This window comes from Tachypleus tridentatus, chromosome 8 (assembly GCF_004210375.1).
Source record: "Tachypleus tridentatus isolate NWPU-2018 chromosome 8, ASM421037v1, whole genome shotgun sequence".
NCBI classification, from domain to species: domain Eukaryota; kingdom Metazoa; phylum Arthropoda; class Merostomata; order Xiphosura; family Limulidae; genus Tachypleus; species Tachypleus tridentatus.
In genome coordinates, this window is record NC_134832.1 from 72,592,238 (window position 1) to 72,607,120 (window position 14,883).

Here is a 14,883-nt window from a genome sequence, read left to right on the forward strand (position 1 = left end):
AAGGAACAACAAAAGCAGTATCTCTGAAAGGTGCGAACGATGCTTACTGTAAAATGCATGAAACAAGCCAGCAGATGTTTAGTGAAGTGTTTCTTCTCATGAAAATTTTGCTTATTTCTGAATGATTTACATTTTATTTGCAAAGACGTGCAATAAATTAAAAATGCAACTGATAAATTTAGTAAAGCTCCACATTATGCTGCATTAACTTTTGTATCCAGCTGTGAATGTGAACGCAGCTTTCCTGCATTAAGATGGTTGAAGATGTGGTAAGGTCAACTATGTCTCAGTGCCACCTCAACCATGTGGCAGTTTGTCACACTCACAAAGATGAGGTCGACAAGATAAATATAGAAGAGCTTATGAAAGAATTTATAAACAGATCATCACAAAGGAGGTCTGTTTTGGAAACATGTAGACTAGAGGACTAAATGAATCTTACTTCAATGAAAAGTATAAATAATTATGAGAGATTATCAGAGATTACCAATTTGCAACTTGAACAGTCCACATAAGTGGTTGCAAAAATCATCCCCCACCATTGGGTGTAAAAATCTACGCCCCTATATCGTACCCATTGTCTTATGTTTCATTGTCAATACAATAGTTGATGAATATCCAAATTATCTGGTCTGTCATTCAATTTGAATAGCTTTGAATAAGTTATTTCCTCGTCTGACCTCAACCCACAATTTAGTGTCATGTCCACACTTACATCATTACATTCACAACCAAGTTAGAAGATTTTGATCATATTTCATTATTACAACACTTTGGATTTACATGCTCACTCCTCCATCTTGACTCTCATGGTCTTACAAAATGTTCAGCAACTTAGACCTCAAAAATAAGGCCAACATCCTTTTTTCTTATCTCTCTGATCAAAATAACCCAAACTATTTCAGAATTAATAATTCATTTGGATCCACATCAAGATGCCAGGCTGTTGCTCATGTGGCAGATATTAAACTTTGTTATACATCAGCACTAATTTGATTCAAGCAAAATATACCAAGATCATGCAAAAATGCAGTTTTTCAAGCATAAAATAAAAAATATGTGCATTACTACTTAATTTATGTAAAATAAAAACAACTATTACAAATTTTTTCATCAGGTAGACATGCAAGATCCTCATTAGTCTAAAATGTATGTTATTGTACAAACTAGTTAACACCACCTAACATTTTTTACAGTTATTAGACTCTTTTGGCAGTTCTTTTTCTGTTTCATGCCATACAAAGTTCTTTACTTTAAAAATAAATCCATAAGAAGAAATAAATAGAGATACATGCATTAACCTAAAATCAAAGAAAACTGCCCATTAAATATAAGTAAAACTTTTGTTAGACTTGCATCATTATTATAAACTTACTCGATAGGAAACCATTCTCTGCATAGTTTCTTAATTTCAGGAAGGTCTTCAGGAACCAAAAATCGAAGTTGAACATTGCTGTCATTACACAGTGGCACACGAGTCATTCAGCTTTTTCTGCCACCATTCCTCATAGGGAATTGACAGTGAAAATGCAGAACAGCAAACATACAAATAAACTTCTTTACAAACATTTAATGCCTATGAGGATTATGATTTCTTTATTTACTGAATCAACAGTCAAATCCATCATTATTCTGTAGAAATTTACTGTTCCAAATACAGTTTGAGTATCAGTTAGACGAGTATCAAATTATATAAGTGAGAAAATGTCTGCAATAAGTGTTTGATTATAGAGTAATTTATTATATTACTAATAATTAAATAAATCTTTTTTTATGCTTGCAATCTCCATAACATTATCTTTCTCTGTACTACTAGATAGCAGGTGTTTTAAGATAAATTTTAGAAACTAATAATGCAATTGTTTAACTCATGTGGTTTATTCTTTTAATGTTGTTTTTTGTTGTTAATTAAACAAAATCTTAATGCTTAATCATTTCGTATATATCAAGTAGCAGAAACAAATTTTCATATACATATTAAAATGAGTGAAGCTGAAAATTCTCTAGTACTCCACAATTTTAAAAATAAATATTTAACATACAATATCAGAACTGTCTTCTGTATTGCAATGCACAATTTTATCATATATTTAAGGCTATACTTATAATGGCCATATTTGAAGCTTAATAAATGACCTTTATATAATGGGGCATCTGTCCACTTACTATCAGCAATTAACAGTTAACTGATAAAACTGATAAATATACATTTATTTTTGCATGTAAGAAAACTAAACAAGTACCTGTAATGTTTAAACAAGCTACATTTGTTATAATACTTATAAACTTAGATTAAAATAAACTTTTCAAATGTAGATATAAAAAAAGAAAAGGACCAACAGCCAAAAGATGCATATTGCTTAAAATTATCCAAATCTAAAACCAAAATATTAAGAATATGATTTCATCTGTTATGTGAAGTTAAAATTTAAAATTTTGAAAATACTAATTTGTCACAAACTAGATAATTTCTAATTTACATAACAGTACAGAATTGCATAATAAATTGCTGGTAAAAGCTAAGAAACTGCAACATCACAACATAACATCTTTCTCTCAAATAGCTTTGTCAGACTTACTATCAAAACAATCTCTATCTTTGCTTCATTGGTGGTATCAAAATTGAAAAAGACGACATGCAAATGGAATTTAGAGCTTACAATCCATTTCTGCCCATTTTTTGGAGTACTGTGGAGTGGTGTAAAGTTCCAATACTCTGAAGAACCCTGATGAAGAGTCTCACTTTTCACTCACTATAAAAACACTAAGATTATGATTGAATAGTTAGCTGATATTAAAATGTGCTGTGTGGATGTATTGTGTTAGCTACATCACAATTTTTTGGTTTTACATTCTGTTCATCTGATCTGGCTTGGAAAAATTAGATTAAAAATAAGAAACTTTTTTCTCTAATGAGCAATTTGCTTGACTTAAAATACAACAGAAGAATTTTAATAAAAATTATTGCCAAAGAATTTAGGGCTCATAATGTGCAAATTCAAAAATCTTTATATCTATTCCTAATATAAATGAAAGTATGAAACCATAAAATAAACAATATTATAAGAGAAAATAGTAATTTCCAATACATGCTTACCTTCTCTCGCAACATTAGCTATTCATAATCAGTGCTGTTTCTGCATGTAAACTTTTTCTTTATACATGTCACAAGTTTTCCACTCCCTTCTATTGGAATTGCAAGATTCCAATATGTCTCTTATGCATGACCTCCTTACCAATAGGAGTATGAAATTCTCACACAATGCATGTGTGATTATACACTTCCTTACTGAACTATCATTTCAAAATTTGGCAAATGTAAGCACTGGAAGAAGGTAGGTTAAAGAGCCAGACGATAAATCCTGCCACATAAGCCATGGTCGGCCTGCCAACTGCAAACCTTCTGGTTCTAAATCATCTACAGAATACCATCCACTTGCATTGGTACATCTACACAGAAGATGGGTGGATGGAACCAACTAACAACAAAAAAAGAAAGATTCAATACATAAAACCAAATCTTCTTGCCAAGGACTGGACAAAAGTCATGAATTAAATGTTAGGATGTAGGACATATGATGGAGGTTGACAAAAAAGGGAGGGAGAAAGTGGTAGAGGAACCATAGGGGAGAGGAGCAGTTGTAACTATGGAAACCACTAAGAAACAATGAGGAGGTCCTGAGAAGGAGTGGAGTGGATAGGGTTCAGGTGACCAAAAGGGAGGTAACTTAATGTTGAGACCCATAACAAAGGCATCTGCATGGGGAGATTTCCACCAAAGGCAAAGATCCTTGAAACAAAAGGTTCTAATCTCTATTTTGTATGACATATCCAGTTGGAACATAAATGATAATCAGCAACCACCTGACTCAGGACATGCAATAAGGTGTATGTAATGAGTGTGGGCCCAGCACATAAGATCCAACATCTGAAAACAAACATTTCTGGACCAGATTATTCAAATGAACCATTACCAGATAATGCTGGGAAAAAAGAAGAAAGTGATGCAGGGTCAAAAATACAGTAAGAAGTTTTTGAGAAAATTGATACACAAAACACCTTTATCTACAGACTAATGGCCCAAAGCTTTCTGGTGATTGACCTATGCCCCTCATCCCCAAAAAGATGAAGATCTGAAGGTAGGAAATGGCATGCCCACCAACGTATGGGCATTGTCCAGCCACAAAAGAAGATTGTCTCTTAGGAAAGGAGGAAGGGAAACAGGTGTGGAGAGTAGATCCTAAGTAAGGTTACATTTTTGTAAAGTGCCCACTATAGTAATCTCCTATGGTTACAACCAAGAAGTAGCAGTGATGACATTGAAGACTATGTCCCCAACAGTGAAAGAACCTTGCAGAGCAGTAAGTGAACAGAGTTGTAAAGCAGAAGGCTAAACACAACTGATATGCATGTAAAAAAAAGACCCCAAATCATAAAATACTCAGTGGGTCTGAAGAAAGACTTCTCCAATTTGATCAACCAACTTAATTAAGCTACCAAATAAAGAAGCTACTGAGTGTGACTGGCCAATTCCTGTTTGAGATGAGCCAGAAAAAGACAGTCATCCATGTAATGATAAAACTACAGCCTGGAATACTCAACATAAAGTCCAAAGAGCTGAGGCAAATCTGAATGGGAGAGCTTGAAATTGATAAACCAGCTCCAACATAGATAAATCAAAGGTTAGAACCAGACTGAGGTGATATAAAAATATATAAAAAATGTTGGACACATCCATTTTTGCCATCTACAACCCTGGATAAAATGCCAATATTAGAGTGAGAAATAACTCAATGGTGAACTTTGGTAGCAATATGACTAGGTAGAGGTGATATAAACCAATTACAAGCTGCAAATCCCCAATTTTCTTTGGGACAACTATAAGTCAGGAATAAAAATCACTGAGATGATATGGAATATGTTCAATTGCCCACTGCAAAAGCAATTTCCAAGTTGTTTCTGACAAATGTTGACTGGGTATGTGTTTTCTTATAGCAAAGCCACATCAAGCTATCTGCTGAATCAGCTGAGGGGAATCAAACCCCTGATTTTTGGCATTGTAAATCCAATGACTTACTGTTGCACTAGCAGGGGACATGTTGACTGCTCACAGGAACTCAAGGAAGAGGGAATGAAACTGGTAAAGAAGAAACTAAACAAAGAATCCTTCTGACACAACATGAAGCATCCATTTTTGGTGACAAAGGGAGGCCAACAATGAAGAAATTTAAATAGCTGAGTTCCCACTAGCCCTGAGAAGAAGAAAGAAGGAGGATAAGAACTGGGAAGTAGTAGGGCAGGAAAGGAGAACTGAAGGTACATGAGCCTCTGACTGAGACACAGGCTACAATATTCTTAAGGGTAGAATGTTGGTGGACCAATGACACCTGAGATTCTGTAGTTTCTGGAACCTTAAGAAAGATCTAACATCTCACAAATGAAGCCATTCGTAAATCCCTAAAATAGTCACGGGTAAATGGAACCAAACCAATATGGAACTGCAACCTATAAGATCCTAACAACAAAGAAATCCCATGTGTAATGCCAGAACTGAAGATGATATGCAAAGTGGAGAAGGGCAAGAGTTTCTGCAGAAAAGCCATCATTATTTCTGTGGAGAGCCTCAAATCAGAGGTGTGTGAAAGAAAAATACCTTAAGAGGTTGGTAAGAGCAAGGTGCAAGCAAGAATATTTTGCAGTGATAAGACCGACATTTGATTCGGGAATCATCTCTCAAACAGATAATAAGGAACCTAACAAATGCTGATTTAAAAATGGATAGTCAACATAATGTTGGAAAGGGCAAACTGATTAGAAGTCTTTGGGGGCACAGCATACTAATCTTCCTCACTTAACTGCAAGGCAAATTGATCAGCATGAACCCAAATGTTAATGGAAGAAGAAAAAACCAATAAGGGTTGAGAAGATTGTTCGTGCAGTAAGGAAGGATGGGATGAGGTGTATAAGAAATAGAGAAAAGGGATAAAAGGTCCCTAACCTAAGAAACAAAATCCTTGAGATCAAAGTAGACCTAGGAGACTCCTCAGGTTTGAAACGTGAAGAAACAGCAAACTCTAGAAGTGGAAAAAAATGATCAAAGTCCTTGTCACCATGCACAACAAATTCAGTTGGTTCATGAGGAGCCTGAGCAATATCCAAAGACAAAGGTTTTCCCATATGACTTTCGATATCCTGATATATAAAGGCAGACAGATAAATACATCATTGGGTTATCTGCACCTAAAGCATAAGAAAAAAAGATGGTCACTGGTGTAAGTCTTGGAATGATAATTTTAACTTCAGAATTTGTTGTCAAAGAAGGGTTCACAAAATTCAAGTGCAGAAATAAAGTGACTAGAATTAACTAATAAATAATAATAATTAAAAAAAAAATTGAATGAAAGCAAATTAATCTGAAAAAAAACCACCCTATGGGAAAAACAAAATCAAACATGAAGCATTAAACAAGTGAAATTGCACATCTAAACTCAAATGCTACCAAAGAAGTGAGTGCAAAAGGAGTTGCATGCACCACATGAACATGTCATGCCCCTATTGGTGAGGAGGTGGGGTGTGATGACTTGCATGAAAGACGTGTTGTAATCTTGCAATTCCAACAGGCATGAGTGGAAGGCTTGTGGCATATGTAAAAAAAACGTTTACATGCAGAGGGCACCAGTGAATAGGAACAGCTATGCTTGTGAGAGAAGGTACATACTGCATCAGAATCAAACCTTATTTACAGTACATATTCTTGAAAAACCATCAATATTTACAAAATAAATTACATATGCTTAAATCAATGTTTTAAATGTAGGTAGGTAGGTATTTCATATTTATTGGCACAAAGTTACTAGGCTATCTGTGCCAAACGAGATGTAGTATACTATAATGGTACATGGAAATTAAGGTAAAAATATGTAAAATTAAGATCTGCCACGAAGACTGAAGCATTAAGTTCAAACTTGCTGTCAGTCACCTGAAGTTGACCTTTCCAATCCTGGGTTCAGGTCAAACTAAAATTAAAATGTGTAAAAGAAATCATGCTAAAACAGTACATAGTCCAATAAAACCTTAAGTTAAAAAGACCAATGGCTCTTAAAAATGTAAAAACATGAGTGAGGCAGCCAGAATCACCTATGATATTAGCTAATGTCAAGGGTAAACCTACCTCAAAAATAAGTTTAAAATAGCATCGTTGTTCTTGGTTTTAATGATGGCACGATAATAAAATATATATAATTCTCACCTGAGTGCCACACACACCACATACTGAAACATCAGTACCAGATAAAAGGAAGTGGTGAGTTAAAAAACTGCGACAAATGCATAGCCTAGCCAAAACAACTTCCTCCCTTCGATCTTTACAGAAACAAGATGGCCTAGGAGCTAAAGAAGGCTTGATTTGAAAAAGCTTGTTATTTCATTGCTCACTTCAGGTTGACCGCTAACTGGTGTGCAGTTGGGTTTTGATAACTGGACCATAGCCCATGTATGAAATAGGTATGGTGGTGATAGAGCCAGAGCAGATGGACTTTGCTGCTCTGTCAGCTAGCTCATTCCCATGAATACCAACATGACCTGGTATCCAAAAAAAATGGACAGAGACAGATGACAGGGAGAGATGAGCCAGTTTGTTTTGGATATTGATAAGGATAGGATGGTAACTAACATGGAATGATGTCAGGGCCAATAAACAACTGAGTTAAACAGTATAGATTGTACAATTTGTATATTGCATAGTTTCAATATGATTCAGGACAAGACAACTTGTCAAAGCATTGGGACGGTAATTCGAAGAAATCTTTGGATCCTTCCCAGGTTTAAAATAGGGAGCCAAATTTCTGACCTTTTCCTGCTATACAACAAACAGAATTCCACCAAGTGTGAGGATGCTGTGGGAAAGATGTCAAGATTTTGGGGATGCACTGAGCAGTTAGTTACTTCTGTTACACAATCATCTATTGATGATTTACATAAGATAGCAGGATCAAGTTCCAAGAAAGCAGTGAAAGAGGACCAGTTGGCCTGGTCCAACTTCCACTGAGGTACATGGGTCAGGTGGCATGAACCACGACAAATCTCTCTTAATACGATAGGAAAATGATTACTACCCCATGGACTGATGTCAACCTCCCAAGAAAAGCAAGTGAAAAGTGATGGGGAGCAAATAGAAAGATCTATAGCAGTAAATGACTGAGTTGGTGCATGAAAATAAGTGTAAGAGCCAGTATTGAAGAGAGACAAGTTGTGATTTAGGAGCACACGTCTGTAGCATGACCCCTCACATCAATACTAGAACCACCTCAAAGGGGATTATGCCCATTAAGATCACCCAAAATTAAAAAGGGGGTTGGCAGTTACTCAATGAGGGCATCAAGGTCCGATGGATGATAATTTTTTCCAGAGGTAAGGTACAGAGAGCAAACAGTAATGGTATGACCCAAGGAGATACAGATGGCTACAACCTTCAACAACAAGGACAGGGTGTGCACATGTTGATCAACCAGCAGTGCTAACCCCCCATGTCCTTGTCCTACATATGACCTGTCATTTTGGTATAAGGAGTATTGTCAAATTATGACTGTATTAGTAGGCTTTAAAAATGTTTCCTGTATAGAAAGACATTTGGGATGATAAAAGTCAATCAAATCCTTGATGCCATTCACATCTGACTGAAAATCTCGACAGTTCCATTGGATTAGCCTGGCCATTTTTATTTATCCTGGAGGAGACTTTCTGCTTGCGACTGCACTTTTATCTTTACTTGAAGTGGACCGGTCACTCTCTAGTGATCCTGCTCTGGATCGAGTAGACAGGTCGGTGTTTGTAGACATATGTTACAGTGACTGAGGACATGAATGAATGGTTTGTTTAATTTTTGGGGTGTCAAGAGAGGAAGATCCCATGGAAACACCTGGGCTTGAACAAGGTGAAGTTGGGTAATGACTGGAAGATGTGGTAGGGATAGAGATAGAAGTAGATACTGATTCGTTAACTTTGTTCATTTTGGAGGGTACTAGATGAAGATGTGCTGTTAAGAATTCCGTAGGAGGCACAGAAAGGTTTGTCTGGACTCATACTGTAGTAGTGGAATGGATTACAGCAGCATAAGTCCAAGATGGAATTGAGAATAGTAATTTCTGAGCCTCGGGTAAGTAATATTGTGAACTGTCTTTAGACATTGTACTTCTTTCTCTTCTACCCATTTAGAGCAAGAAGTTAAATAGGAAGGATGTAGACCATGACAGTTAATACAATGCAGTTCTAATTGGCATTCAAAGTATCATGGTCTTTACCAGCACAATGGGCACATGTCAAGGAACTGTGGCAAGATATTTTCAAATGACCATGAAAACCATTGGCAATGAAAACATCTAACAGGGTTAGGAATATAAGGCCATACCTGACAATTCAGATATCCTGCCTTGATTGTGGTAGGAGGACATGATGTTGTAAATGTTAATATTAGAACATTTGCAGGCTCCATAATCCCGTCTCTAAGAGTAAAAATTCGACGCACAGCTGTAACACCTTGGCTGGTGAAATCTGAAAGGATCTCTGCCTCTGGATGGGCTTTAAACCCCTCTCAACTATAACTTTGAAGAATTCAAAGTAGAATGAGGAGTAACCTCAATGGGTATATCCCCAATGCCCTTTGATTTCAAGAGGAGTTTGGAATGTTGTGATGAAACTGTTTCCACTAAAATGTCCCTAGACCATAATTTTGTTTTACCAATTTAGGAGAGCTAGCAAGTCCTTCTAAACCCTTTTAAATAAAAAATGGAAACATCTGCCCTAAGGGTTTTTCAATTAAAGAATGTACAATTAAATCTCACAAAACAGATTCAAGTTGTGAGTTTGACCGTACAGAGTAATCAATGTGCAGTCATTTGTCAGTAGTCGGATTTTTCTCTATGCTGTCATGCTTGTTTATTTTTTTTATTTGGGAGATATTTATAATAAAAAAAGAATATTTTGGTTCCTACTGATCCCACCCACCATGGACACACTAGAGTGCCACATAAGGTTACTGCAGCGACGCCAGGGTTTCATGAGTACTGAACCCAAACGCTAGTATCAGACAATGTCCACTACACCCATTGAGAATGTCCTATGCTGGCACTCAGTTGACCCTGGCCCAAATGGACTAGCCAATTGATCTTGGGGGAGGGGTCACCCCAAGACTGCTCATCTACAGGAATTCAAGGCCAAAGTGGTGTGTCGGAGTTGGACCCCTCAACCACCAGGATCCTCTACTCCCCTTTGTGGGTCACCACGCATGGCAAACATGCAGGTGGATGTTTAGACTCCAGACAAGGTAAACTGAAAGTAGAGAACCTTCTCTGGGAGGACCCCTCACCACGCACAGGAATCCGCATCGAGGGGTGTTTTTAGATGTAATTCATATGTTTACAAAAAAAGCAAATTGTAACAAGTAATACTAATTTATTTTTTATTTCACTGGATTTTCTGTCTAAAAAGTAATTAATTTTCCCACTATGAAAAATATAAGTTAATCCAAAATGTAATACTGTTTTTACAAACATCACTGATTTTTTAAATCTATGTAGAGCTAAGCTATAACAAGTTAATTTCTGCAAGGCATATCTTCTTAACATATATAATATTTGAATGACAACAAGGGGCCTTTCAACTTGTCATGGATGTCCCATTAATATGAACATCTATCCACCCACATTCAGTCCTAACTCTCCAAGTACTAATCACTTCTCTTGAGTTTCCACTGTGTTTTATCTGCTACAAATGAAGGTAATCTATTTTCAAGGCTGAAGAAGGTAAAAAAACAAAACATTTATTCTCTATGCTACCAAATTCACAGAAATCTTTAATACCCCAAATCATGAGTACAACATGCATCAGGGTAAAGAGGAACTGAAGTTATTAACAGCCAGTTGGGAAGAGCTGGCAAATTCACCTGAGTATGACAAACCATTCTTCAAAAACTGAATTCCTGTCACGTTTAAAATGTAAAAAAAAAGAAAAAGATATAGCAAACTAATTTATACACTAATCTTAAATAACAAATCCAAACCTTTGAAAATACACAAATAGGTATACAGTGAACTAACAGTAGTAGTATTAATGAATGTAGTCCAGGTGAGCCTTGACAGTAAAGTAAATATACTGTTTTAATATTGTTTCCTGTTAATTAAGTTGTACTTAAGAATCTAAAAGATGTCTCTGTGAAACACTTGGGCAGCTTTTCATACTTACAGATATGCAAAACTGCCACCATTGGTATATTTCTGTCTGATATTTTTAATATAAGAACATATCAAAATACCCAAGACACAAAACTGGAAGTATTTCAGTTTTTATTGGGAAATGATCAAACCATTCAAATGTACTCAATTTTGAACAAAAGAAGTATCAATAAAAATGATCCAAAACTTAAAGTAACATTGTTGAATGTCAGAGTTATAATTAGCACTTGAAAGAAAAAGGTTAAAATTTCAGATACACGAGTGCAATACAAAGAGATAGATTTACAGTATCACTAATATTTGAAATGTACATCAAATGGCACAGAAATTTTAAACCTAACACACATTATTGAGAAAATTTTTAAAAAGTTTAAAATTACTGTTTCACAGTAATGCTTTTATGAATAAAAAAACAGCTGTTGTTTTGTAGTAGACATGCAACATAAATAAAAATGACAGTTAAAAATGACTAGAATTTGTTATATACTTCAATATAATGGCTAGTATTTGTGACATACTTCATAAAATCAATTGACTATAATCAGTCATGTCAGCAAATTTTTGACTTGAAATGTTCAATAGTTAATTCTAAAATAGACACAACTGTCATAACAGTTACAAAATGATTCACAAATCCAAGTTTGATTTTGATTTTCAAGCAAGGCTACACAAAAGCTATATGCACTAGCTGTCCCTAATTTAGAAGAGTAAGACTAGAGGAAAGGCAGTTATCATCACCACCAACTCTTGGGCTACTCTTTTACCAATAAATAGTGGGATTGACTATGACATTATAAACCCCTATGGCTAAAAGGGCTAGCATGTTTAGTGTAATCAGGATTCAAACTTATGTCCTTCAGATTATAAGTTGAGTGCCATAACCATCTGACCATGCCATGCCCACAATCAAAAGTAATAATTTAGTCCTCAACACTCCTCTATCTGTATGTAATTCCTAATGCATTTTTTTTATCTGCTCATAAGTCTTAAACCATCACTATCATACTGTTCTTTATATTCACTCCTATTTTGCTAAGCTTAGCAGCAGACATCTACTATTGGCCTCGCATTTACAAAAGAGTGTACAAGAAATTTTTTCACTTTTGATGCTCAATTGCAAGAAATACATTTCATGTTTCTTAGCAAATATAAAGTTTTTCAATTTTAGTTACAGTGTACAGCAGTTTGAATCAAAGTATATAAAAGTGGATAGGGTACTAAGGTCTGTTAAAGTATCAATGCTCAAGGCTATAGACACCTTTGAATATAAAACATGCTTCTTATAGTATTTAAATTAGTTGCAAAAAAAAACTATATTAAGAAGCAACAAAAGATCATAAGGTAGAGTTAAAAGGAAAAATAACGTTAAGGGCCTGACAACTCTAAATGACTTCTGCAAATCAATCACTAAGCAGAAGATTATGCTACTTTGTTTTATTTAATTTTTATCAAATACATATTCTAGTTAAGGTCTGAAGAGTGCAGGATTATTTACATGATTATAAGATATAACTTTTCTCAATTACTTGATTCTGGTAAAAGTGAGGTAAAAGGCGAGTAAGGTATGGTAATGTTTTGGAAAAAGCAAACAAAAAACAAAAACTCGTATCTATCTTATCAGAAAGTTTAACTTGAATTGTCTACAGTACGATTATCCTGAATAAATTCTTTCAATTCACTTTGGGCATTCACTGATTTAGTTTTTAATTTTGGGGTTTCATATAATAGTGACGATCGATAAGCCTCTGAAAGATAAATAATAAGAAAAAAGAAAGTAATATAGATAACATAATTAAGCCTAATTCAAAAATGTATTCAGTGTTATTAATAACTTATAGTTAACTCGACTACGACGAATATGAATCATTCAACCAGTATTAATATTGATTCTCCGTGATACATACGACGATCGTTTGATTGTAATTTATATTCAGCAATTACGGTTCAGAAATTCTCCTTAACTTGTACAAACTAATAAAGTTAATATGAATCTTTATAGACATGTTATCTGTACAGCATTTATAATATATATATTTAATGTTTGTACTGTTTTCAAAGGTAAATATAAACACATACCCGTACACAATCACTGTTTTCGTTTTTCCTAATCCTCTTTCTGAACCTATGATTTTAAGACTTGTGTACAGTGACGTCTGGAGATCAAATATGCATATTTCTAACAATGTCAAATAACTGCAAGATTTGCTCTCCAGTGGATCAGCAGTAAATTTATTTGTTTGTAGTTAAGCGTAAAGATACTCAATGAGCTACCTGTGTTATATCTACCAAAATAAAAACCTGGTTTAGATATTCGTGGTGGGCACAACACAGATAGCACAACAACAAATAAACAAAACTAACAATATCATAAAGATAAATTTATATATGTAGTAATACGTGCGAAAAGAGATGTGTGGCTTTCATATCTTACTTATCTTCTTATGTTACAGTAGCAATCTGGGACAATCTACCATGGAAAGTGCATACTAAAAGAGAAGTCAGAAAATCCAATGTTCAAGATACAGCATGCTACTCCATACGCTCAATACTTCCGATTAAGAGGGTGTTATAACTATGGCAGGTGATCCCACCATTTAGTTTACGGTTGGTATTGTTGACTTGATCAACACTCTTAAGAAATGGTGGTCTATGAGACTGGAATGTTGTGAACAAATAACGAACAAAAATATCTGTAAATGAAAGTAGTTTCACCTACAAGTATAACTGAACAACCATGAGGTTGTGATGTATACATATATTACACGTCCACCTTTCTTTTTAATATGGTATTATTCTGATTTTATTTTTTATACTTCGTATGTGTAATTGTCACATAATACATGGTACAAAAAGTTGTTAACTGACTGTTATTTAGTTCCTTGTCGTTCGTTAGTGGTTACAGCTATTTTTCCTATGGTTGTTGTAGTGGCAATGCTGTCTGTTGTATAGATGAGAATGTAGACAGTAGTGCCTTTCGATAGTAATTCAGTCAGTATCTCGAGGTTATGGCCTCCCCTAGATACAAATGGGAATTTATAGACCTCTAGTTTTATGTGATATAAATCTTAAAGAGTTTTATAGCTACGAAAACATTTTTTTTTTTTATAACTAGAAGGACTTATAAACAGTCGGCAACTGAAGAGAGGTGTTTATTTGATAGAGAGTTGTCAGGTTCATGAGAGGTTTTCTTCCGGATGTTGAACGATTTCATATGTTGTGAAGATCCATGATCTTTATCTTATTACAGCTAAAGATACAGAAAGATAAACAACAAATGTCTATTTCGCCCAAAATAGCTATCCTTACTCTTTCCTTGAGGAATGATCTCAGTGCAATGGATACGCAAATGACTGGGTAGTTTCAAGATTGTGTGAAATCTGATGAATTTGAGACCAGGTGGTGTGGTCTGCATATGGCTCCTACACTTTTGCCATAAATAGTAATCCAATTCCATCTCTGGCCAAAGCTACCTGCGCACATTTCGAAAAGACTGGAGGTGCCATTGGTGGATGACATTTGCTAATGGGTGCAATCTTACAACCAGATAAAATAACAGGCAACAAATAACGAACAGAATAAACCAAAGATCAATTATAATCTTTCTGAGCTTAGAGGCATACTGCCGAGGCAATTGTGGATCATAGAAGAGTATAGA

The 14,883-nt window shown here is 35.1% G+C and overlaps 1 protein-coding gene across 1 annotated transcript in view; it reads right to left on the reverse strand.

The window, feature by feature from the left end:
• Naa60 (N-alpha-acetyltransferase 60) overlaps positions 1-13,460 on the reverse strand; it is a 49,020-nt gene extending 35,560 nt beyond the window's left edge. The window contains exons 1-3 of the mRNA XM_076449444.1: positions 13,305-13,460; positions 2,580-2,764; positions 1,376-1,504 (exon numbers count right to left, since the gene is read on the reverse strand). Of these exons, the coding sequence (XP_076305559.1) occupies positions 1,376-1,482 (107 nt within the window). The 5' untranslated portion in view covers positions 1,483-1,504; positions 2,580-2,764; positions 13,305-13,460. The remainder of the gene's footprint in view (positions 1-1,375; positions 1,505-2,579; positions 2,765-13,304) is intronic.
• Between the last annotated feature and the right edge of the window lie 1,423 nt (positions 13,461-14,883).